The following is a 25923-nucleotide window of genomic DNA, read 5'->3' on the forward strand; positions in this document are numbered from 1 at the left end:
GCAATATTGCACAACAATTCAAGCAGTAATATGTTATGCTGCCACGACAAGGTAGAATCAACTTGGTGGCATCAACTAGTTTCAAACCTTTCTCAGCGAGAAAGATTCTCAGATCCAGCAATAAAAAATACATAAACATCGAGAGCTCCAGACTTCAAAAGGAAAACTGCAAAGACATTGCAAAATCCCAAGCTACTGCGGACGCCCCAGCCAATCAGACTGGCAGAAATCTACAAAACACAGATCCAGACGGATGCCACACAGCCAGCTGGCTTTGAAGTGACAGACACATAGTTTCTGCTGTTGTGAAGGAAACTGTGAAACTCTTCACACGATAACACGTTAAAAAAAACACTCCCGGAAAAGGAAGGTCCCTTCAAAAGGGACTCACAGCCTTCACGTTTCCATCCTCTGCTCCATTTTATGCCCCGGTGGGAGCTGGAGAGTTGGCGTTCCCTTATTGCAGCCCACCAACTGAATCCAGCCCATGAGAAATTTGCCCACTTTCTTACTATCTCCTTGGCAACCACCATCTCTGATGAAGTGAGAGTCAGTCAGTGGTGAAGAACAATCTTTAAACAAACTGCTTTTAAAATACATTTACACAGATGAAGAACAGGCCTACTTTCGAATTCAGGCACCTATATCACTAAAGCACATGGATAGATGGTGGATATAAACATAAAACTGCATGCACAAGATATATAGGAAATGATAAAAATAAGCCTAATTATACATGAGTTATATGGTTATTGTTATACAACAAAACACAAGGAAAGTTAGGGAGGGAGGGAGGGAGGGAGGGAGAGAGAAAAAGGGAGAAATATAGTAGAATGGCTTGTCCATTCCCTGAAGAAAAAAAATGGTTTCCTGCGGTCTTCATAAGCAATCTAGATCCATTTATGATGACTTCATACTGTATACAGGATTCTCTTTCCGCTAATAATGGATTCACTGATGAACTATGGTCAAAAATATTAAAGCCTAAGATACATTTGCATGGGATATACAGTATCACTGGTTGCTAGGGTTTGAGTCATTTCAGGGCATTTCAAAAGTCTAATAATGCATTCTGGCCCAAGTCAAAAGAACCCAATCCCAAGTCTTCATGATTCTGGTCTCTAGGTATCCCCAGGTCTGTTCATTCTTCAAATAGTTAACCCTGGGTTTTTCTATACATCAGGTAAATGGAATCCTAGGTTATCATGCTTAATGGTTCACACTGATCATAACAATAAATCTTGGGTATTCATAAACTGATATTCCAAAACACTGGGTTAACATTCCTATTTGCATATTTACAGAGTCTGTGTCATTGATTGGATGAATGCAGCATTTAATGTGTTTACATTGTTCATCCTCATATAATATACTGGCAAAAGAACCAACTATACAGTTTCCAGAATGGACTTTTCAGTGAAATATAAAAGTAAAAAAACCAAAAAAACAGTCTCTTCTTTGCTCTAATTTATGCGTTTTCCATCACCATTTGATATTTTTCCTCTCAAACACTGAAACTGCTTTGTATACAACACACAGTATTTCTGTAACAGTCTGAAACACACAAGTATGAGGACTGGGTGTCTGTTGATAAGAACTGCATCATGTTAACACCACATCATTTCACACTATACAAGTTTGGCAAAAGCAATGCAACCCTGCTTCATATAACCCTGGTAAAAAGCAGGGCTTGTACTTTAAATGTCTTTACCTAGGGTTTAAAGAGGGGTTTAGAATGACAATAAACTGGGGTTAAGTGCAATATGAGAAGCCCTCTGGAGTTTTCAGCTTGTTTTTTCGCCAAGGCAACATATCTAAATATCCTCTAGCTTAGTTTATTAATCTAATTGTAACAATATTCCCTTTGTAATCATCGGGAAGAAGGAGGCGGGAACCGGCGCACAATCAAAAAGCATTTTAATAATCAAAATCAAACACAAAACGGCGCGTCAGCCCCTCACGGCGACTGACGCGCACAAATCAAAAGCAAACATAAAATAACGTCCCAGGCCTGGTCCTCTCTCGTCCTTCACGGTCGTCACTCCAGTTTTATATCCTTCCATCTCCTACGTGGGACTCGATACTGGCGGTGGGGCGCAGGTGTAGCTCATCTCCAATCACTACACCTGGCCTCACTCCTCGTTCCCACGCCTCTCGGCCCCGCCCCACTCGCCACACTAATATTTAACTTTATTTCAGCTTTATATTAATTAACAAAAATCTTTTAATACTTTTAGTTTTCACTATATTAGTAGTGCATCCAATCAAATCCTACAGCATCCTACAGCAGCATAATGGTAATGGAAAGGTTGCATGACACTCTTATCTCAAAAACTTTTAAAAACTACACAAAATAAAATATGAAAATATGAATTGCAATAAGAATAAACAGAGTTTCAAGTAAGCACAGACTGAAATCTTCTTAAAGTTGATGTATTTAGCGGTGTTTCATGCTTTTCTCATGTTCAGAAGACTAATAACAATATTTGCCCCAGTGTTTGCTTCTTGCGTTATGCAAACCTCTTCTCCTTTTTATGCATTTACAAAACAGTCAGTTTTCTTATTTAGGGATGGCTTGTTAATAATTTTATACACAATATAGTTCAGGATAATATTATTGACAAAAAATTGTGGAACCTTGCTGGGTTGTAAATCGATGACCAATGTAAAATCTGTACCCTGAAGCAAAGGTAGTTAAGGACCACTAGTGTATCACATTCACAAAGCTGCTAGTTCAGGAAAATCAACCGTTTTTGGACATGAAGGTGTGAGACACTCACCGCGACTGCCTCCAGCACTTGTTTAACTGCATCAGCGGCATCTCGTTCGCTGTAGTAGCCCTTTTCCACCACCCTGGAAAATGGAAGGCAACATTTGTTCTCCAGTGTAACTCCATATTGAATGAACAAACACTGGCTGACTCTTTTTCCAATTTTCACTTTATTATTTTCCAGCATAAGTGAGAGTCAACCACACCACAGCACACAGGATTAATGGAGACATTTCTATTGGTTGTTCTTTAGAATGACTCATGTTGATACAATCATATAGAAATGGGAAATAAGATAGCCCTGAATGAGAGTAAAATGGAGTGAATAACAATTAAATCAGTGGATTTCACAAGTGTTTCTCTATGTGATTAGTTCATGAATGCAGACACTTTTATTCTGTAACAAATGATGAAGGTTTATTCAGGGCTTAGAGTTTTTATTATATGCTTTTCACTAGACCAACTAGACTGGAGCATTTCCCAAAGTACAACTGACTGCCAGGGCATTGCTACAGGTGCATCTCTATAAATAAATAAAAAAGTAAAAAAAAGTTGTGATTCAACTCAAATTATGAAACTTGTGTATTAAATAAATTAAATGCACACAGGCTGAAATAGTTTAAGTCTTTGGTTCTTTTAATTGTGATGATTTTGGCTCACATTTAACAAAAACCCACCACTTCACTATCTCAACAAATTAGAATATGGTGACATGTCAATCAGCTAATCAAATCAAAACACCTGCAAAGGTTTCTTGAGCCTTTCAAAATGGTCTCTCAGTTTGGTTCACTAGGCTACACAATCATGGGGAAGACTGCTGATCTGACAGTTGTCCAGAAGACAATCATTGACACCCTTTACAAGGAGAGTAAGCCACAAACATTCATAATAATAATAATAATAATAATATATTTATTTTGTATAGCGCCTTTAAAAGTAGCTTTCTCAAAGCACTTTACATACAAGCATAACTCCAAATGAATAAACACAATGTAAGTACAAGAAAATAAACGCATAAAATCAAGTTCATGTAAAAGCAATCCTAAAATAAAATGTTTTAAGAAGAGATTTAAAAGTCACTAATGAATTTGCTTCCCTGATGTCGGCCGGGAGAGAATTCCAGAGCTTAGGAGCATAGACAGAGAATGCTCGGGCACCCCACGTATGAAGCCGTGTCTTCGGAACAACCAATAGACCACTCTGAGAGGAGCGCAGATTGCGACGTGGTGTGTAGGGGATTAATAAGTCAGTCAAATACTCAGGTGCCAGATTGTGCAGAGATTTATAGGCCAGCATAAGGATTTTAAAATCAATACGGTACCTAACAGGTAGCCAGTGCAGGTCCCTGGTCTTGACCCCAGATAGTACTCTAGCAGCTGAATTTTGAAGATATTGCAATTTATCCAGTGATGATTTAGATACCCCAGCTAGAAGACCATTGCAGTAGTCAATGCGCGAAAAGACAAAAGAGTTAATCAACTTCTCAGCTACCGAAAAGAATAACATAGGACGTAGCCGGGCTATATTTCTGAGGTGATAAAACGATGTCTTAACTGTATTCTGGACAAAAGGCTCAAATGACAGTGTGGCGTCAAATATGTCACCCAAATTCTTTAATTTGGACTTAAACTCCAGTGCAACGGCATCAACAGACAGAGTAGGAGACCCAACCTTTCGCAGTTGATGTGGAGATCCAAGGAGCATGACTTCTGTTTTTGAGCCGTTTAGAGACAGAAAATTATTGGACATCCAAATCTTTATCTCAGCAATACAGTTAGAAAGATGCCCAACGTTCACTTGCTGACCCGGTCTAGTATGGATATAAATCTGTGTATCATCAGCATAAAAGTGATAGTTAAGGTTTAGAGATTGTAGTAATTGACCAAGTGGAAAGATGTACATACTAAAGAGTAGAGGAGCCAAGACCTTGGACCTATAACCACCCATAAAAACAAATTGGCTACGGTCAGTGAAATAGGACTTGAACCAGACAAGAACAGTCTCTGACAAGCCAAATACATGTTCGAGGCGATTGAGTAATAGGGCATGGTCAATAGTGTCGAAGGCTGAACTGAGATCCAAGAGAATGAGAATGGACGTGGAGCCGGAGTCGGAGGCAATTAGTAAGTCATTAGCGACTTTCACCAACGCAGTCTCAGTGCTGTGTAATTTTCGAAAACCTGATTGATGTTGCTCAAATAGTTTATTTTCAATTTAGTGTTTGTTTAATTGAGCTGCAACCACACCCTCCAAGATTTTAGACAGAAATGATAGATTTGAGATTGGGCGATAATTTGACAGATTTTTCACATCAGAGTTTTGCTTTTTTAAAACAGGAGTAACCGCAGCAGTTTTAAGTGCTGCTGGCACCTCCCCTGTTGACAAAGAGTCATTTATTATAGCAAGAACTGAGGGACATAAAGGACCAAAACAGGATTTAAATAGGCTACCAGACATGGGATCAAGTATGCAAGTGGTAGCTTTCATACCAGAAACCTGGTTGCAGAGCATCTCAGGTTGTAATAAAGTAAATTTGGATAAAGGAATGCCAGAGAACCTAGGAGTATTAACTGGTAGATCTGCAGACTGCAAGGAATGGATATTTGTGCGAATATTGTAAATTTTTTCACTGAAAGATTTGAGAAACTCATTACACAGCCCGTCAGATAAAGTCATAGAACTGACACCATCTGCTTTAAGCAGACTGATAATTGTATGAAAGAGCTTCCTGGGATTGCTTTGATTATTATCAATAATGTTTGAGAAATAGGCAGATCTTGCAGTTTCAATAGCTACTCTGTAGTTTGACAAGCAATCTTTCCATGCCTGGTGGAACACATTTAAACCAGAGTGACGCCATTTTCGCTCTAATTTCCGACACACAGCCTTCTGTATACGCAAGTCACCATTATACCAGGGGGCTGACTGTGCAAATGAAACATTACGTGTTTTTATGGGTGCAAAGATGTCCAAGTTGGCTGTAAGGACATTATTGAATGCTAAAATTTTATCCTCAAGAGGAGCAGAAGACATGTCAACTAAAGAAGAGACAATCGAGTTTGCAAAGGTAGCATGATCAATTGATTGCCATTTACGGAAAGAAATAGTTCGTGAAGTCTCTCTACTAGACTGAAATGTCTCAATATTAAAAAAGATAGCTAGATGATCAGAAAGTCCAGCATCCACAACAGAGAGATTAGAAAGAGATGAGTCATTTGCAATAATTAAATCTAACGTGTGTCCTTTACAGTGAGTGGGGACATTTACAAACTGAGAAAAATTAAAACAGTCCAAGAGTGATAGAAAATCCTTGGCCAAGAGACAGGCTTTCTGATCTACATGCAAGTTAAAATCACCCAGAATCAAAATTCTCTTAAATCTGACAGACAATATAGAAAGAAGATAAGCAAACTCAGACAGAAAGTCCTTATTCAGTTTAGGAGGTCGGTAGATAGTGACCATGGCAGAATGGAGAGCAGAGTGAGTATCCGACACATTTAAAACAAGACATTCAAAAGTTTTAAAAGGAGGAACGTACACAGGGTGAATCTTGTATTGCAGTTTGTAAAGAACTATAATACCACCACCTCTACCTGTAGTTCGTGAAACGTCAATGAGTCCAAAGCCCGCTGGGGGAAAGAAAACCATCGTCCTGTTTGTGCCATGTTTCCGTGATGAAAAACAAGTCCAGCTTATTGTCCATGATAAAATCCGCCAGTAATAGAGCTTTGTTGTTCACTGAGCGCGCGTTCAGTAACGCGGCTTTTAAAGGGCTTGTAGACGGCGCATCACAGAACTGCCGCTCATACGGCAGAGCAGAAAAGTAAGTAAGATCAACCCCGGAGGATGACAGTCTTGTAGTCCTTCGTCGGCAGTTCAAAACTGGGATGGAAGATGACGAGGAAGAGATGTAACTTTGTCCTGTGCTCCGATGAATATACCGCTTGGGCCGAAGTAATCCAGCCCTGTCACAGCGGTCGTAGGTGTCCCCCGACAGATAGTAATTCCGCTTCAAGGATAAGAGCTGGCGAGAGGTGTACTGTAAGGCCATGTTCATTAAAGCTTCGTCTGAATCAGCTCCCAATAAGCCTATCTGTGAGTCCACAGAGCCGATAGACAGTCACCAGGCCAACACCAAGAAAAACAATTTCCCGACAAACATGAAGAAAGCACGCTGCATCCCAGAGAGAGAGAGAGAGAGGAGCGGCAGCCAGAACGCGCCAGCGTACCCTACTCACCCGGATAATTTAATATATATATTAAATTCATTGCTAAAGAAGCTGGCTGTTCACAGAGTGCTGTATCCAAGCATGTTACCAGAAAGTTGAGTGGAAGGAAAAGGTGTGGAAGAAAAAGATGCACAACCAACCGAGAGAACCGCAGCCTTATGAGGATTGTCAAGCAAAATCGATTCAAGAATTTCAGTGAACTTCACAAGGAATGGACTGAGGCTGCGGTCAAGACATCAAGAGCCACCACACACAGACGTGTCGAGGAATTTGGCTAGAGTTGTAGTATTCCTCTTGTTCAGCCAATCCTAAACCACAGACAACGTCAGAGGCATCTTACCCGAGCTAAGGAGAAGAAGAACTGGACTGTTGCCCAGTGGTCTAAAGTCCTTTTTTTCAGATGAGAGCAAGTTTTGTATTTCATTTGGAAACCAAGGTCCTAGAGTCTGGGGGAAGGGTGGAGAAGCTCATAGCCAAATTGCTTATAGTCCAGTGTTAAGTTTCCAGAGTCTGTGATGATTTGGGGTGCAATGTCATCTGCTGGTGTTGGTCCATTGTGTTTTTTTAAAACCAAAGTCACTGCACCCATTTACCAATAAATATGGAGCACTTCATGCTTCCTTCTGCTCACTAAGCTTTGCTGATTTCATTTTCCAGCAGGATAAGTTGGTTAAATGACCATGGTGTTGGTGTGCTTGACTGGCCAGCAAACTCACCAGACCTGAACCCCAGAGTGAATCTATGGGGTATTGTCAAGAGGAAAATGAGAAACAAGAGACCAAAAAATGCAGATGAGCTGAAGGCCACAGTCAAAGAAACCTGGGCTTCCATACCACCTCAGCAGTGCCACAAACTGATCACCTCCATGCCACGCTGAATTGAGGCAGTAATTAAAGCAAAAGGAGCCCCTACCAAGTATTGTGTACATGCACAGTAAATGAACATACTTTCCAGATGGCCCACAATTCACTTAAAAACATTGTGTTTTATTGGTCTTATGAAGTATTCTAATTTGTTGAGATAGTGAATTGGTGGGTTTTTGTTAAATGTGAGCCAAAATCGTCACAATTAAAAGAACCAAAGACTACTTCAGTCTGAATTTATTTAATACAACATGTATCACAATTTGAGTTGAACTACTGAAATAAATGATCTTTCCACGACGTTCTAATTTATTGAGATGCCCCTGTATGTGGTTGCATGTGTTCTGCAACGTAAGAACCTGCAGTTGTTATGTTAAAAAAATTTCTATTGGATTTAACCACAGACTAAAAATAATTTTGTTGTTATAAAATAATTTACATTGATTCAGTAATAGTAAATAATATTTTTTGATTTGAATAAAACAATTTAGATTTTAAAACTTTTTTGCTTTTTACCATGACATTTTAGCAGGTTCAACTTTGCTGGTGCAACTTTAATAATATATATATATATATATATATATATATATATATATATATATATATATATATATATATATATATATATATATATATATAAAAATAAAAAATAAATAAAAATAATAATAATAATAATATGGAGCCCCGCACATGACATGAAGGGGAAAAAATTAATAAAAGTGTTCCTGTAGCTCAATTGGTAGAGCAATGCAAGGTTGGGGGTTCGATTCCCTGGGAACACATGATAGGTAAAAAATGATAGCCTAAATGCACTGTAAGTCGCTTTGGATAAAAGCATCTGCTAAATGAAGAAACTAATTAGTAAATCACCAAATTAGTGTAAAGAATATATAAATACATATATATATATATATATATATATATATATATATATATATGTACACACTGTATATTAGTTAAATTAAAGGATTTAATTAAATTCAAATGTACATCACAAATGACAATTCTAAAAGTATGCGTGCTTTCCTCATCAAGGTGTCATATCGGTATCACAAATAAGTTAGGATGAAAAAGTTCTAACTCTAAGTATGAGCAATAGAAATAGTGATTGTTGCCTTAGCAGACACACTTAATTACAGTTCTGGGAGAAAGTGTCACTGCACAGCACCCAGTTTACAACTTAATCAGCCATTATTTGCATGTAGCACTTTACCCCCATGGTGAACTGACCTGTCAAATAATTCTCCACCGGTAACAAGTTCTAGCACAAGACTAATCTCCGCAGGGGTCTCAAAGATTTCCTTCAGTTTGATCTGACAGAAAACGGCATGAAAAAAAGAGAGAGCATTTCACTGGAGGAATTCAAAAACAATACATGATGAATTATTGATGTAGACTACGATAGCCATAATGTCAGACTAACATTTGCATAACGCTTACTAAATCAAACACAGTCAGTACTGCAGAGACAGGGTGAACATCTAAGTGAGTGTTCTTGTAGATTTATGCATATTTTAGGCTGTGAAACACTGTAACTGCCCCTTTAGACTTACTATATTTGGATGAGAGAGGCGCAGCAATACACCTATCTCCGTTCGTACAATCTTCTTGTCAACCTGCAAGAACAGCCAAGTTATTGTCTGAGTACAAAGTGAACAAGGTGCACACTTATAAAGCCATTACAATCAACTAAAGTGTAATAGCAACATCAACTCACTGAGGAAAGAAAGAAAGAAAGAAAGAAAGAAAGAAAGAAAGAAAGAAAGAAAGAAAGAAAGAAAGAAAGAAAGAAAGAAAGAAAGAAAGAAAGAAAGAAAACCAAGCACTTGTCCTCAAGAACATTTAAAGGGAATTCTGCAAATGACTTTCATATAGATTTGGAACGATTTGAGGGTAAGGAAATTCAAAAATGTGAATATATATATATATATATATATATATATATATATATATATATATATATATAGTTTCTTGCTGTTCATAAACAAGTAAATAAATAAATAAAACTTTGTTCATGTTTGTTTTTCTCGTTCTATTTTTTTCTCTGTCCGCTACTGTTCAGTAGTTTTTGCGGTAACTTGTACACAATGTACACAACATTTATATGCAGTGGCTAACAATGTAATGCACTATATATTATAGCACACAAGTAACATAATATAAATACAAATGCATTAGAAGCACAATGCACAAAAAGCACAAATGATGATGTAAATAGAAATGTATGTATTGCTCTGAAAACAGCTCTGGCTGACAGCAGTTATTACCCATCATGCATCAGAGTAATGTAGAGAAATGGAAGGCAACAACATTGAGGTCTGTTAAGATGGAAGGAAACTCCTTGGCAATAGGAGGCAGAAAAAAGGCAAGAGAACAAAGCCTGGTAACATGTGGAGAGAAATGTGTCAGTGCACTTACTGTTTTTTTCAGCATTTTCGCAGCATAGTGCTTCTGGGTGCCTTTCTGACGGCATCGGAACACCACTGATGTGGCTCCCCTGCAAGAGAGAGAAAGAGCAATGACTCCGTTCCACAGATTAATAGGGCACATTTATCTTCAATACACTACAGTTCAAATATCGGTAAATAATTTAGGTATTTTTAGAAAAATTCTGTCATGCTTACCAAGGCTACATTCATTTATTTGATTGCAATACATTTAAAACAGAAATATTATTACAATAATAAAAAAAGAAATTTTCTATTTCTATATATTTTAATATGTAATTTATTTCTGTGATGGCAAAGCTGATTTTTCAGCAGCCATTACTCTAGTCTTCAGATTCACACGATGCTTAAAAAAAAATCATTGTAATACACAGATTTGGTGATCAAGAAAAATTTCTTATTATTATCAAAGTTGTAAAGAGTTTGTAAAGAGTCCAGGGGCAGAGCACTCACAATTGCAGTTTTTGTCTCTTTTTCTTTTGACAAGATATTCATTAAGCTGTATCTCTTTACAATCATAACAAACAGAGACCTGTTATAGACTTTTTAACACTTTGCCTCAGCGCCAGGCGCAGAGCGCGGAAAAGGTACAGATGTTAAATGAGTTTCAGTAGAACAACAGTAAACTGTGGTCTGATGAGATGTTGTTATGTCAGTAAAACTTAGAAAAACTTTTCCTGTCCTGTCAGCCGTTTGACTTTGCTCACAGCGCACACTCTTCAACTGTACCTGAATATGTGGCACACACTCTATATCACTTCACCAGATATAAAACGCACAAGAAACTATGAGCTTTCAACATTGCAGTTCTGGCGTCAGTAAAGTCATAAAATTATAAAATAAAATTATCAAAAATGTGCATGCATTTTTGTATTATATGCATCACATTTAAGAAGATTCAAGATTTTATTTTTCACGTACAATACAACAAGCAGTGAAATGTAGGTCTGGCATACTCTTTTTAGACTGTGCAAAAAAGAGAGTGAGAGAGAGAGAGAGAGAGAGAAAATTAAATACAAATAATGAAATACACCCAAAAATTATAAGTAAAAAATATGAAGAAAATTAAATACAAATAATGAAACATTAATTAATATAATAAACTACTACATAGATGATGTGCAGTGTGCAGATGTGCAGTGAGGATGAGTTGCATAGCTAGTTTATCTAAAAAAGTTTATCTAAAAAAAAAGTGCAGTGTGCAGAGAGTTATTGGGTAACCCTACACTACCAGAGTCTCTAAAGTGCAGTGTTTTTAATGTTCATGTTTAGTAGTCTAATAGTGTGAGGGAAGAATCTCCTTCTGAGCTTCTCCATTTTTGCCACTGCGGAAGAACGTCTCTCAACTGCATGTACTAAAATATTCTGCAATTGAGATCAGAATATAAGGCACAAGCTGATATGTACTTTTTTTGTAATTGAATGCACAAGTAAAATTGAGCACAGTGCACTTGTACTAGGAAATATGCAAAAAAAATATATATATATATTATTTGGTAAAGTACAAAAAAAAGCCTTTGTACCTTCGTACAGAGTAAATGTAAGTATTGGTAGAACTGTTGCAATTAATTTATTTGGTCAACTAACAGAATTTTAAACATTCACTGTTCATTGATTATATAAAATCAGTGAATAATATAATACAATATAATAAAATATCAGTGAAGGTTGACTAAACTTTGAAATATTTAATTATTTGCATGTCTCAACCATTAGTATGCAATGATGGAGAACAAGCTTTTGGGGGCGTTGAGAAAAAGAACCAAGCTGACTGTACAATAAAGCTATAGTGAGCACCTTTATTAAAATGCCTGGAAGAAGGGATTAATACAAAAATGGTCATATGTCATATTCACTCAGTATTACTTGCTCTAATTCACATCTCAATCTCAATTACAATTAAGTTTAAAACAGTTGTACTGAGTTGTGTTTTGGGCATTGAAATGCAGTACTTTATGGTCAAACAAATTTTTATATTGAAATAATGAAGATTTCTGTTCAACCCCAGACTGGTTGTTGGCCCCTCCCTAGTCACACATAGCCAGACCTTCAGACTGATGGCTAAAGGTCTGGAATTCACGGCAGCTTTCACTGACCGACATGTCAAACAACCAATCACAGTTCGCTTCGTTCATCGTCACGTTTCGAGGCATGGAAATGTTGTCACAATAACATTTATCATGTCGGATAGTATGGATAGTCTATCGTGCATTATTTGTGATGCAGCTAATGTGTGCTTTTAAATACAACAAACATACGACAAAATAACTATCAAATATCAGCTCACAATTTTGTTGAAGCACTTAAATGGTTTCTTTCGTACAAAAAAAAAAGAGTGTTTTAAAAACCCTTTAAAAATGCATACAATTTTTATTTCCATACTATATAATTCTACATGGACATGAAACTTTTAGCGAATACGAAATAGGATGAAACTGTAGTTAAGTATTGCCTTGGCATGTACTTAAACCTACCTTAGAGCAGTGTCACCATCGGCTGGTCCACCTGGGCAACCGTACTCTTGTACTCTTACTTCTATTTTCCTTCCCTGCAGACCCTAGACACTAAACCACTGATCTGATCCTCTGATGAATATACATTTCAACATGCACTGTACCAAAACACAAGATCTTTAAATAAGCCATTACTCTCCAACTGCGATTTCAAAATAAAAACGTAAACCCTCACTTCGAATTTCCACGTTTTGATTTCCACATATTCAAGAAATTACAGTGGCTATAACATTTCTGTTTTAAAGAAACAAGCAAAATATTAAAGATAAAGTGGATATTTGAATTAAATGTTGTTTAGTCAATATAAACCAAGGATTGCGATGTAAACTGTAAAACAATCGTCAGGCTGCTGGTGCCCTCTGCAGTCATTTGTTATAATGCGTAATGTACATTAGCTCTATTGTTTATAATACATTAATTTTACCAGTTTTGTTCAATAAAACCATATGATTACTTGCTTTTGATGCTTTATTTGAACAAATTATTGCCTCATTGCTATTATATATGTATTTTAAGTAATTTTAATGGTTGCTGTTTACTAAGGTCTAAAAAATTAATACAAATTATAATTATAATTATCAGATTGCTCGATTAATCGGCAGAATGATAATCCGATTACTCAATTACCAAAATAATCATTATTGACATGCATACATGTACAACCATATCATCAGGGGATGGACTCTTTTGACTTAGCAACGGTTTAAATTTCAGTAAAACATTACAAAAACTCATCTATACATACACTAGTGGCAGTAAAACACCAACTACATTTTAATCAACATTTTACTTTGAAAGTGTTGCAAAACATGCAAGAAGCAGGGTAATAGCCTACGATTTTGCAGAAACATTGTAGGGCCAAAATGGATGCTTAGGAGGTGAAATGGAGGCTTGCCTCTGGCTATTACGTTTTGGTTGCAGCAGCAACTAAAGCAAAGTCTGAGGTGTGGAAAAGTTTTGACCATGTTATGTGAAATGTGAAATGCAAAAAAAAACGTTGCGTTGAGGCCAGATTGTGGAGAGAAGTGGTGAAGCAAATCCTGCTGAGCCTTTGTCTTAATTTCATTATTGCCAAATACCCATCTTAATTTAGAATTTATCTTAATTTAATTTGTTATTAAAGATTCATTTTTATTGGCGTATTGGGCTATTTACAGGCTAAGTGTATGAGATGTAACAATGTTACAGAGGACTTATTTTATTTCTTAGTTCCAACTTCCAAGTGGCCTATAGCCTATGTTAGTCATGAATAAATTATATTAAAACATGTATAAATGACTAATTCTTGACAAAAGGCAAAAGAGGTTTGTGCATGCACACATTTGAATAATGAACAATCAAAATGTACTTGTCGGGCTCTGGCCCTGGCGGGGCTAACGTTTAAGGCACGATTACAGCTCTACTCTATACTGTGCAGAACAGTAAAACAAATCTAACCTTACATTTAATGTAATTTTACAGTAAAATACGGTTACATTTACAGTTTTTCAAAGTGAAAAAGAAACAATTCATTGTATAATTTACAGTAAAAAACCCATCAATTGACATTCCCAGAATTCTCTGCATGACACTTCACATTTTATGTTTTTTTCATTGAAATACTGTTTCTTAGTTTTTTCTTATAAGTTGTCAGTGTATTACTAAGTTACAAAACCTATATTAGTACTTCAATAGGTTGGTATAGTAAAATCATATCAGTTAAGAAGCTTTTTACTGGAAATTTTAATTAAATCTGTAAATTCTAAAATGTTGCTACCATATTTTTTTCCTGTAAAGTTCTGGCAAGCACAGCTGCACTTTTTTATTTAGTTATTTTTCACTGTGTAATTATTAAATCCTGCTAAAGACTTCGGAGTGTGTTCTTTTAACTTATCCCAGAATACAATCATCTAAAAACCACTCAGAAACAAGCGCCCACAACTAGTTGTTTGTTTAACTTTGTGAGCTTTCATTCTCTTAATATCTGATTCATAATCAGATCACTTAATACGGTATTTCACTGGCACAGGACCAGTGCAATATGCTGGAAGCAAGCAACAGCCAGCAGTTACAAACAAGCATCTCAGCTGGAAAGTGTCCAGTGTGCAAATAAATGAAATTTGGGTGGACAGCTTGGCTAATGCAATTAAAGCAGAGAGGCCAACTCAGTGTCCGAGAACTAGCATCTGGGTACTCATTAGGAGACCAGTGCCAGATCCACACAGCTATAGATCCCCTCCCTCTCTCTCTCTCTATGCTGACGTAAACTCCCACTGACTCTACATGTGAACAGATATCAGGCGAGTGTAGGAACCAGTCTAAAGCTCCAATCTGCTCCACATAATCCCCATGTAGGTCCCAAAAATATTGACTTCAGTTGGTTATATAACCACATTTGAGAGAATTTATATACCTACCAACATCAGCTGGTAATTAGCAAAGTACCTCTGTGCATAGAGGACCCTGTTTAGACTTCATCTGGATCCTTAGCACTTAAAGTACTTGAGTTACTGTACTTATGGCGCTTTTCCACTGCGTGGTACGATTTGGCTTGGCAAGGCTCAGTATGGTACTGCATAGCTCTGCACAGTTTGCATTTCCAATGCACTTTAGTATCGCTTTAGAGTGAGCAGGATTATTCACCTGTCATTACAGTTGTGCTGCATCTACTGCCACGACTCCTAATAAAAACTTTTTAATTCCGCATTTTGTTTCTCTTATTGCTTCAGAAGTTTGTTCTATTCGAACATAAGTGCCCTGTGAAGTGGACATCGCAGGATATTCCGCCATGATTCCAGTTCGAATGAACGCATATGTTCCATTCAAAGTGCATTGAAGTGCGCGAGACGTGAATTTAATTTGTATTTATTTACAGAGGTATGATGTCACACTTGATGACGTGTATAAAGACGTAGCGCAGCACAAATCCGTAAATGAATGTTCCAAAGTGAAGTAAACTTCATCAGATTCTCCCTGATCAGGGAGTAGAGAGCAATGAACACTGTGTAGGGACCATGTCAATCCGAACACAGTTCAAGACTGGAGCTCACTTCTAACAAACTGATTAATCTGAATCAGGTGTGTTAAAGAAGGATATACAAAATGTGCAGAGCAGGGGGGCGCGAGGCTTTGAATTGAGAACCACTGCTATAGTCTAAGAAATGTCTGTAAATATAATGTACTGTGTTAATATGAAGCCTGTGATTGGGACTCATAATGATTCAGTTCACTTAATCATTAAAAGTTAGTAAAAAGACATGGCAGGAGGATCTATATTAATGAGGATCCTTGGCTTGTAGGGTAATGACAGGAAATGGACCAGCCACTTCCCCTACAGATCTTAATTGTCTGTCATGGACTCATTCAAAACACAACACACATAACCCTAACACAAACACACAGATATAGCAGGACACCAGGTCTGCGTACCTGCTAATATCTTTGGTGACAGATTGATGTTAGACTTGACTTTAAATTAACTGCACCATAATAAGATATTTTGCTGTTGCTTAACATTATTTATTGTGATGTGGACAGTGAGCAGGGATAGCTTTTTAGTGAAAGATTAATGAAGTCCTTTAAAAAAAAAAAAAAGCATGCAAATTAATGGAACCTGTTTAAAAAGTTAAACAGGTTCAATTCTGATTTCATTTTGTCAATGACAACGGAACAAGATAATCCAGGATTATGTTGACCCAGGGTCATTTATTTATGTGTATGTGTGTATGTATTTATTTATGTTAATACATTTTTGAGAAGATGATTGAGAAGATGTAAGTGATCTTATCTTTATCACAATGATTAGTTGATATCTTAATAAATCCTCCACTGATAAGTCACTCTGTCTCAACCTCCTTCAACTGTAGCATTCACTCCTTGGAATGAGATGCTAGAGGGATTTCCATCTCATTAGCTCCCAATTGGACTATTTAGCATTGTTTGATTAAACACTTGCATGAGATTAGAGGCATTTAATTGTAAGGTGATTAGACAGTTTTGTAACTGAGTTATCCAGGAGCAGTGGCTAATTTGTAAAATGCAGTTTACAAAAATAAGATATTTTGTGGCAGTGATTCTTTGGCACTGATGGTTATACATCACTAGCTAACACATTTGCATAATGTAAAGTGGAAAGTGAATTTGTCTTATTTTCACTTCCAAAAGATGAAGCTACAAATAATCAGTGGTATAAAGTGGTACAAATAAACAGAGAAAATGACATGAATATGAAAGTGGGCAAATGCATAAAGCACAGAATAATTTGAAATCACGAGTTTAAAGTTTAAAACATTCAATTCACTGACCATCACACAGAGAACACAGTAGGAAACAGTAGGAACACAGTAGGAAATGCCCAATATAAGGTAGCTTAAAAATGGCATAATAGAGCCACTTTAACTTATTTTAACTCTTGCAGTTAAGTTGCAACTTCATCATTACAAATGTGTAATTAAAATGTAAGTACATGACATCAATACAATATTCAATTCAATAGAAATTAAGTATATTTTGCTTTACCATAAGTGCATTTCAGTAAATTTGGCAGTACAACTATTTAAAAGACAAGAAAAGTAATTATAAAATTACATATAAATATGCATATAAGTGCCTAAAAAAATGGCTTCATATAATATAATAGAAATTGTAATTATAAATCATTTTAATTTAACTGTAATTAAAATGCTATTAAGTGTGCGAAACATTCAGTTTTTTTTATTACACTTTTAAAGTATATAAGTTTCAGAATCATCAGAATCTCTTTTAGAAAGATCAAAAGGGTCTTGCAGCAAGACTTTTAACTATCAGCATTAAGTCTGGTCCACATTCCTGCATATTCTGGCCAAGAATCGCCCACGAGCCATAACAGACCGAGAAAATGCAAACAGAATTTGTTTACCAGGTGGATGGATAACAACTTGTGTACTCTTGACTTCCAGAAACTGTAAAAAGTCTGCAAATCAAATTTAAGCTTACTGTTTTAAGAAAGTTTTTGCTATTCATGTGTACAACATGGTCTATAATCTCTCTATGAGTGAGCGGTCAGAGACTAAGAGTAGTTCAGATCCACCAAGCCTGAACTTTCAAATCGTGTTCTGGGAAACAGAAAATGAAAAAGCCATAGTGTACTCCTTTTAAAAAACAAACAGGCTGGCAGATGGTAGTCCTTCCCATCATGAACCATAGCTCAACTAATATTCATCATATTAATAATATCACATTGTAAATGAGAGCTAGATACGCAGAGGGCTAAATGACTACATCCACCAGTTATGGCAGATCATTATGAAACACATACGAGGTGATGATGATTAATCTAAGGGGGCTTTGATTATCAAATCTGCAAAGATTAGCACACTACAGCACCATGTGTAGATGTGTCCACCATGATTACATTTTTAGATCATTAAAAAAATGTAATAACATGTAATGGCATGATCTGCACATTGAACTCAGGCAGGCAACAAGCTCACAAACTAGCTTTATGACAATTTTCAGAGGTAGGGTGAGCAGACAGACGCCCCACAGTTCTGGTTTCACAAGTTGTGTGCTTGGCAAAAACAAATAATGCATAGTGAGATTCCTAAACATTTTTCTCAGCTGAACAAGTAATTATTTAAATAATTGGTAACACATTATAATAACTGCACACTATTAATAATTAATTTAGCATTAGTAAACAGATAATTCATAATTTATAAAGCATTAATAGACAGCAATAAGCAGTTTATAAATACAGATATAAATGCTTTATTCTTGATTTAAAAGCATATCTATAATGTGTTTAATAATTGTATTTTCATACTTTATTCATTATCAATTTATCATTTATCAATAAAGTATAGCATTATTTACAAACCAGTTATTTAGGAGTTGCCAGTGATTCATAAAATCAAAAGAAATGTAGTAAATGCAGGTAGTTATAAAGCATTTAGTAGTGGTCAGTTAACTATTTATGTGAGCTCATCTAAAGTGAGTCTAGTTATGCCTTGTAAAGCATTTATAAAGGATATTTAAAGGCTCAGTTATCTTCTAAACAAAAAACAGGAACAAACACCACACAGTGATACAGAACATAGAAATATTAACAGCCTTTAAATCTCATTTGTAAAAGCTTTACAAGGCATAAATAGTCCTCACTTTAGATGAGCTCAGAAAAATATTTAACTAATAACTACATATGTTTTATAACTACCTGAATTAACCTTGAATTACAGTAGAAATACATGTTAAATAATTTATGAATACTATAAGTAACTATTACTATATGTCTGAATAAAAAGATGTATGAATGCACATTTGAATAGTTTATTAATCATTTACTTACATTTTCTAAGTGATCTTAATGAACCATTGACAACTCCTTAATAACTGGTGTGTAAATAATGTAAAGTATGAAAAAACAATTATTAAATACATTATAGATATGCTTTAAAATCAGGTATAAAACATTTATATCTGTATTTATAAACTGCTTATAAATGTCTATTAATGCTTTATAAATGATGAGTTAACTGTTTCCTAATGCTTAACTAATGATTAATAGCATGCAGTTATTATAAAGTGTTACCAAATAATTTAACAACATATTCATATATACATGGTTCTTTGATATTGGTTATTGTCACAGACATTTTTGTTTGATTTTTTGTTTGTATTTTACAATTTATTATTATTATTATTTTTTTCACAGAATGGATAGTTCCAGTTCTGAATTCTGACTGGTCAATGCAGCATTGCAATCATGCTAAAATACACATAGCCAGGACCATATTCACCATATAGCAAAACTTCTCATATTTTAATGCATAAATAAGACTGTTTCAATTTGTTTCACTCAATTCAATCAGATAATGAATCAGTTGCAACAATTCCATGCAAAGGGTTTGCAACTGTAAATATATTAATCTTGATCTAACTGTAGTGCTGATAGTGTATAACTGTAAATAATGTTTTGGATGAATGTGGCTTCCTCACTATAACCGCATGCATCACATACATTCTTAACAGAAGCATTCGCGTGCACTTAATGCATAGCTGAGTCAGTGTGGATTGTATGTTACACAAGCTGCTCCTGTTTCTGTTTCCGAGCATTATATAATCACGGCAGAGACTGAGAGAGAGAGTGAGTGTGAGAGGGAGGAAGAGTAGCTCTCCTGGGAGCATGGAAGGCTTCATTATTCAGCTCATTCTGCCTTCTTCAGGACCTGGGAGGTTTGCATCTGGCCCCATTTTACACGAGTCCAGCTTCTAAGCCCATGCACTCCAAAATGATCAGCCAACTATGAGCCGGTAATGCTAATGTATGAACGTCTTTAAATCTCTATTCATAGCATTCTTAGTTTAGCACTGGGTTAGAGATTTTTGTTAGAGATTGTAAAGCACAAATATGAATATGAATACAAAAGAAAATAGAAATAGAAATTCTGAAATCATTTACTAACCCTCATGTTTACAACCCTGTACGCATTTCTTTATTTCGGCATTATTTGTTTCTTTGTATGTATTTATTTGTCTGTCCATACAAGGAATTGATGTCATTGTGTTTCAGTGTAATGTTGTTACACTAAAGCTATTCATGGTCATTGAATTAAAGCTTGAATAAAATTAAAATATTAAATGAAAATCTTAAGCTTATAAAAATTACATGAAAATTAGAAATGTTTCCTTAGCAATTAACTGAAATAAATAAGACGAAGTATTAAAATGGCTAAAAATGTATTAAAATTAAAGTTATACTATCCTACCTGTATAAGGCACACATCACTAATGCTTATATTTAACTCATAACCCTAATTATTAAACTTCAGCACACATTAAGAACCATTTATGTCACATAAATGATAGTTTAAGATCAGACGTCCAGTTTTCACCTAGCGGACCACAAAACAGATTTAAAAAATCCTATCAATTACATGAATGAAGGGACCTGGGTCATATCTAGAGACCTGAATATCATAGATTTGGAGTGGGCTCTTTATACCAATAAGTAACCACCTATAATAAGCTTGCAACACTTCAACAACCATCCAGAACACCCAGCCACCACAAAGAAATTGCTAAAAATGTGCAAAACACCTTGGCACATACAAAAGGTCCTAAAAATTACCATAATGCTATGACGTTTTTAGAACCTTGGAGTACCATGCAAATGTCACTGTACATTAATTTGAGCACCGTGATGATCCCATTACTGTTACTGTAAGGTTTTGCCCAGAAAACCACCCACAAACACACTACCATCTTGGCAGGGATTTAATTTTTCCAGAAAATGAGTTAATTTTGTAATGTTGTGCCTCAGCGCTGTCCGGTAAGTAATGACATCAACAGGTATATTACACCCTCATCAGCACAGATGCATGTGATTATTTTATTCCGAGATTAACTGCATTAACTGAATTTCTCTTTAAGTGCCCGCAGATACACATCACTATCAGCTGAGCGGATGACAAAGTTGATTCGTTTTGCTTCCGCAGGCTGTACCAGCTCCATATGCGTGTGCTCTGCTCTAATTCGTTCATCCGCTGGGTTTCCGTTCCTCAAATTAAACACCTTGATTATGATTGTTCAGCATCTGCCATAAAACCTCACAAGATTACAAACAGCTTTATAATTAGGCCTTGTTAATTTTCACCAAATGCCATTTTTACTTTTTTAAAAACGTGACAAATGAAACAAAAGGCTTTTTTAGGATACATATTTCCATTCAGTGGAAAGATATTGATTTAATATAGGGCCTACAATTTATTCAGGAAAACACAGCAAGCATTTATATATTCATGGTACACCCTAAATGGGATTATGCATTCTTTCTATGTTAGACTTTGGCCCAGGTCTCCCTGAGCATCTAGAAAGTACAGACTGTAACTCTCATCTTGGCTGATATAGTAGTGTGGGGCAGCCATTGTTATAGAGGCAAGCAATTTATGGGCATTTAGCAACAATTCATAGCCCACCCGTCACAGATCGATGAATGTTCCCCCTCCTACACACCGTGCTGTGCCCAGTCCAGAGATGCTGAAACGCCACAATCCGATTATCCAAGACAATTTAGGTTCAGCATGAACACAAAATCTCACATAGTCAGATATTTGAAAACGTCAAATGTTCACGATATACCATCTAAAATCATCACACACTCTTAAAAATAAAGGTTCCAAAAAGAAGGTTTTGCAACAGTGCCACAGAAGAATCATTTTGGGTTTCCCAAAGAACCTTTCAGTAAGAGCTTCTGTGCAATGGAACCTTTTAAGATGTTAGACGTGCCTATAAAGATTCTTTATTTTCTGTGCATGGTAGCAGTAACAAAAACAATAGCTACTCTATAGCAATATTGTGTCTGAATACATAAGAAATGACATCTTAGCATTTATGTTATTGTTTAAACCTGTATGCAAGATCTCACTAGCAAAAAAAAAAGTACTATAACTTAACTGTGATTCTTGGACATGCACTATGGTAATATAATAGTTTTTTATTAATGTGCATTATGGAGGACCATGGAAATATCAAGGTGCGTGAATATGGAAGTAACAAGAGTCACACTGTTCCAATTGTTTTAACAAAATATACATAAACAGTCAAATTAATTATACCTGCCTCATATCTTGAAAGCATTTATTTGCACAAAAAAAAAAAAAAAAAAATGTTGCTAGGTTTAAGCAAGTTGTTTCCGCATCTTATCCTAGATTGCTTGCCAAACAAAGTACACTATTCAGAGTTCTGCTGATTTAATGATACTGCCAAATGTGTCTGACTCTGTGTCCTGGAACCACTTTGAAGATGTCCTCTACTACTACACATATCACCTGGTGACAAATGACAATGTAATGACAATGTAAACACCACTCAGGTTTAGACTAATGACACCTGTCGTAGACTAATGAGACTTTTTTTCTTATGAAGTAACATTTCCCATGAGTCTCAGAAATATTTTCAACAGATGCAAATATCTGACACACATACAGGAATTCAGCCCTGCCTGAGAAAGAAGAGATTCTGTGTTGAATCCACCTTTGCTAAATATATAGATCCCATGACCAAATATAAAGAAGAGCAAAAGCCTAAATAATATAGCAATAAAATATTATAATGATATTTCTGTGTAATGCATTGTCTTTTATTAAAATGTCCAAAGAGAATGCACAGGAGAAACACTGACAAGACAACTGAAACATACAAACAATACAGGAAAACCGAGTGCTTAAATAACAAGGGGTAATGAGGGAGAACAGAAACAGGTGGGAACTAATCAATTAACTAGAAAAACTGAAAACTAGGTCAAAAGAAAGAAACAATGGAACACAGATCAGACCAGACACGTGACATTCCGCAGAATTAAATTCAATTGAATGAGTTGTCTGGATTTTCTATTCCAGTTTTTAACATGGCACTTTTCATGAAAACGGTTTAAATTGGTGTCCCTTTGTCCCAAAACTAGGAATGTCCAAATTAAACTCAATTTTAATAAAACTTTTAATGTTGACTACATTGGTCCAGATCAACCCTGTTACCAAAAACTATTTTATAAAAGATGTGCAAACTAATCTTTCTTATTGAACATACTGAATTTAACATAGGCTTAGTGTACAAATACATTTAAAAAATAACATCTAAAAACTTTTCTAAACTAGCTGGCCATGACAGCTAAATTTTGGCTAAATCATTCCATTTCTAATCCACAAATTAACAAATTAGTAGATCTCTAGTAGCAACCAAGGTTCAAATCCCTATATACTTGTCTTTTTATTTTTTTAATTGTAATTTTTTTTATTGTTGCTGTTGCTGACTGTTGCCAAGCTCAATCCAAAGGAAAGTGTCAATACTTACAGTATACACTAAAATGATATGTGTATCATCAATAACTAAGAAACATTTCCAAAGTAGCTGACCACTATAACAGCTAAATCATCTCATCATTGATTACATAATTTCACATAATATGGTACAAACTGGTGTCTAAATAAAAACACCAATCCACATTCTTTGGAGTGACAACTATTAGATTAGTCTCATCCATTTTACACACATTTTAGAGTTTGTCAAGCTCAACTATTCAACCTTGTAACCCAAATTAAACATGAACATAAACTCATTATGTTTTTCTTCTAATAACTAATATTGATAAGAAACATTCGTTTATTATTCTGAACCAACCTCTGGTCCCTACAGCCTGTAGTGTGCCACCACAGAGTGAAAGCTTAAATTAGGCGAAATCTGACTGCAACCCTGTTACATGTTCTGTTATATTTTGTTAGGGGGGCAAGCAGTGAAATTCGCCTTTAATAAGCGTTTGTTTGAGCTGCTGCTTTCACCGGCGCATCCACTCCCAAAACTCATCAGCACATACTGCTGCACTTCAGCTTACCGTCCCAATTCAGACTCCAGCTCATAGAAGTCCGCCAACGTCTCTTTCTTGGATCCGTCGATCCAGTATTCAGGAGCGGCTCTCGAGGCGGTCACTTTCAGCATCTCCAGCGCTTCAGTTCACTATCAGCGGAGCGCCGACCTACACACAAACAACAACATCACCAAATGCCACGGAAGAAAACGGACACACAGTCCGGAGAGGCAAATGATACACATCTTTGTCGAAAGAGTTCCTCCTCACCTGTAATGTACGTCGGTGGGATGCTCTGGGCGGCCGTGGATGTGTAGCGTCAGTTGATCGCGGTTGTCATGTCGCTCTCCGAGCAGGGAGCGCGAGCGCGGCTTCCACTGGGTCTTACTGTCGCCCGTGTATGGCGCTGTCATTTTTTATAGCTTTATTATAGATAGATTGCTTGCTTACATAAATTAATAATCATTTAAAACACTGTGGTTTGTATAATGTTTGCTAACTGTGTTTGGAGCGCCAAACTCGAGTTTTCAAAATCGCTGACTATAGATAAATAAATGCATACACCGCCCAAGATAATAATAATAATAATAATAATAATAATAATAATAATAATAAAGAAATTAAGAAATGATATCTTGGCATAAAACTAAATAATATTATGAATAAGGTTTGAATTGACAATTAGGATTATTTTTCCATGGACATTAATTACAGTATTAAAAACTATTATTTAAATATGGCAAAATGTACTATACTGTAATAGTATCTACCAATACTGTTATTATTATTATTGAATGACTTATATGACTGTATACATCCAAGTATTTCCATCTGATATCAACTTTTTGAAGTTGTTCTGAAACACCAGAACGTTTTACTGAAACTTTTACCCCATACCTCGAAGCATGTACATTTATTTCAGTCTTCTTTCATTATATGACAGCAATTTCCTTGCCAAGATAGACTTAATGTGCAATATTGAGGATCTTTTCCTTTAATTTTCAAATATACCACCTTCAATGGTGTTTTGAAAGTGCTATGAGGTAGAAATCAGCCACACTGAATCCTGATCTGTGCTGGCCTGCATGACTGGTCATCCTTTAAAGCTCAAGCAGTGCAGGAGTGTTCTGGGCTCCACACTGAGAGACCCATCTGTTCAGTATCTGCTCAACGCAAAACAACCACAATCTCAACTAACCAGCAGCATCCCTCTCATCTCACACATTCACTTCCTCAAGGCTCAGTCATACAAATAATAAAAACTGGGAGGCAATGTAGAATCTGTATGCAAAATAATATAGGTTTGTGTGTATACATAAATACATACATATATATACATACATACATATATATATATATATTACACACACATATATTATGCACATTGGTCCAAATATTTGAACACTTAACATGTATGAATATCATGGCTTTAGAGAATAAAATAAGAAATCAAACTACTTTTTTTTTTTAAAGGAATAGTTCACCAAAATCCTCAGTGATTGGATGCCATCAGAATGAGAGTCCAAACAGCTGATAGAAACATTACAATGATAAACAAGCAATTAACTCAACTTGAGGCCATCAATTAATGAATTGTGATGCAAAAAGCTGAATGTTTGTAATAAATAATCATTAAGAGTTTTTTTTTTTTTTTACTTGTCTTTTCTGACTATAAGACAAGTCCTCTATCAATATTACTTTCTCCAGTGAAAAAGTAATCTTGACTGAATAAGGAGAAAAATATGCACAGATCAAAAACCATTTACAAGCAAAACGGTTCCAAA

General features: G+C 35.8%; 1 protein-coding gene across 1 annotated transcript in view; it reads right to left on the minus strand.

Moving 5' to 3' along the window:
* Positions 1–24519, minus strand: part of LOC113084214 (calcium/calmodulin-dependent protein kinase type IV-like) — a 49451-nt gene extending 24932 nt beyond the window's left edge. The window contains exons 1-6 of the mRNA XM_026254806.1: positions 24410–24519; positions 24167–24307; positions 10281–10359; positions 9416–9478; positions 9093–9175; positions 2781–2853 (exon numbers count right to left, since the gene is read on the minus strand). Of these exons, the coding sequence (XP_026110591.1) occupies positions 2781–2853; positions 9093–9175; positions 9416–9478; positions 10281–10359; positions 24167–24270 (402 nt within the window). The 5' untranslated portion in view covers positions 24271–24307; positions 24410–24519. The remainder of the gene's footprint in view (positions 1–2780; positions 2854–9092; positions 9176–9415; positions 9479–10280; positions 10360–24166; positions 24308–24409) is intronic.
* Positions 24520–25923: the final 1404 nt, after the last annotated feature.

Source organism: Carassius auratus, chromosome 5 (genome assembly GCF_003368295.1).
Source record: "Carassius auratus strain Wakin chromosome 5, ASM336829v1, whole genome shotgun sequence".
In the NCBI taxonomy this organism is placed as follows: domain Eukaryota; kingdom Metazoa; phylum Chordata; class Actinopteri; order Cypriniformes; family Cyprinidae; genus Carassius; species Carassius auratus.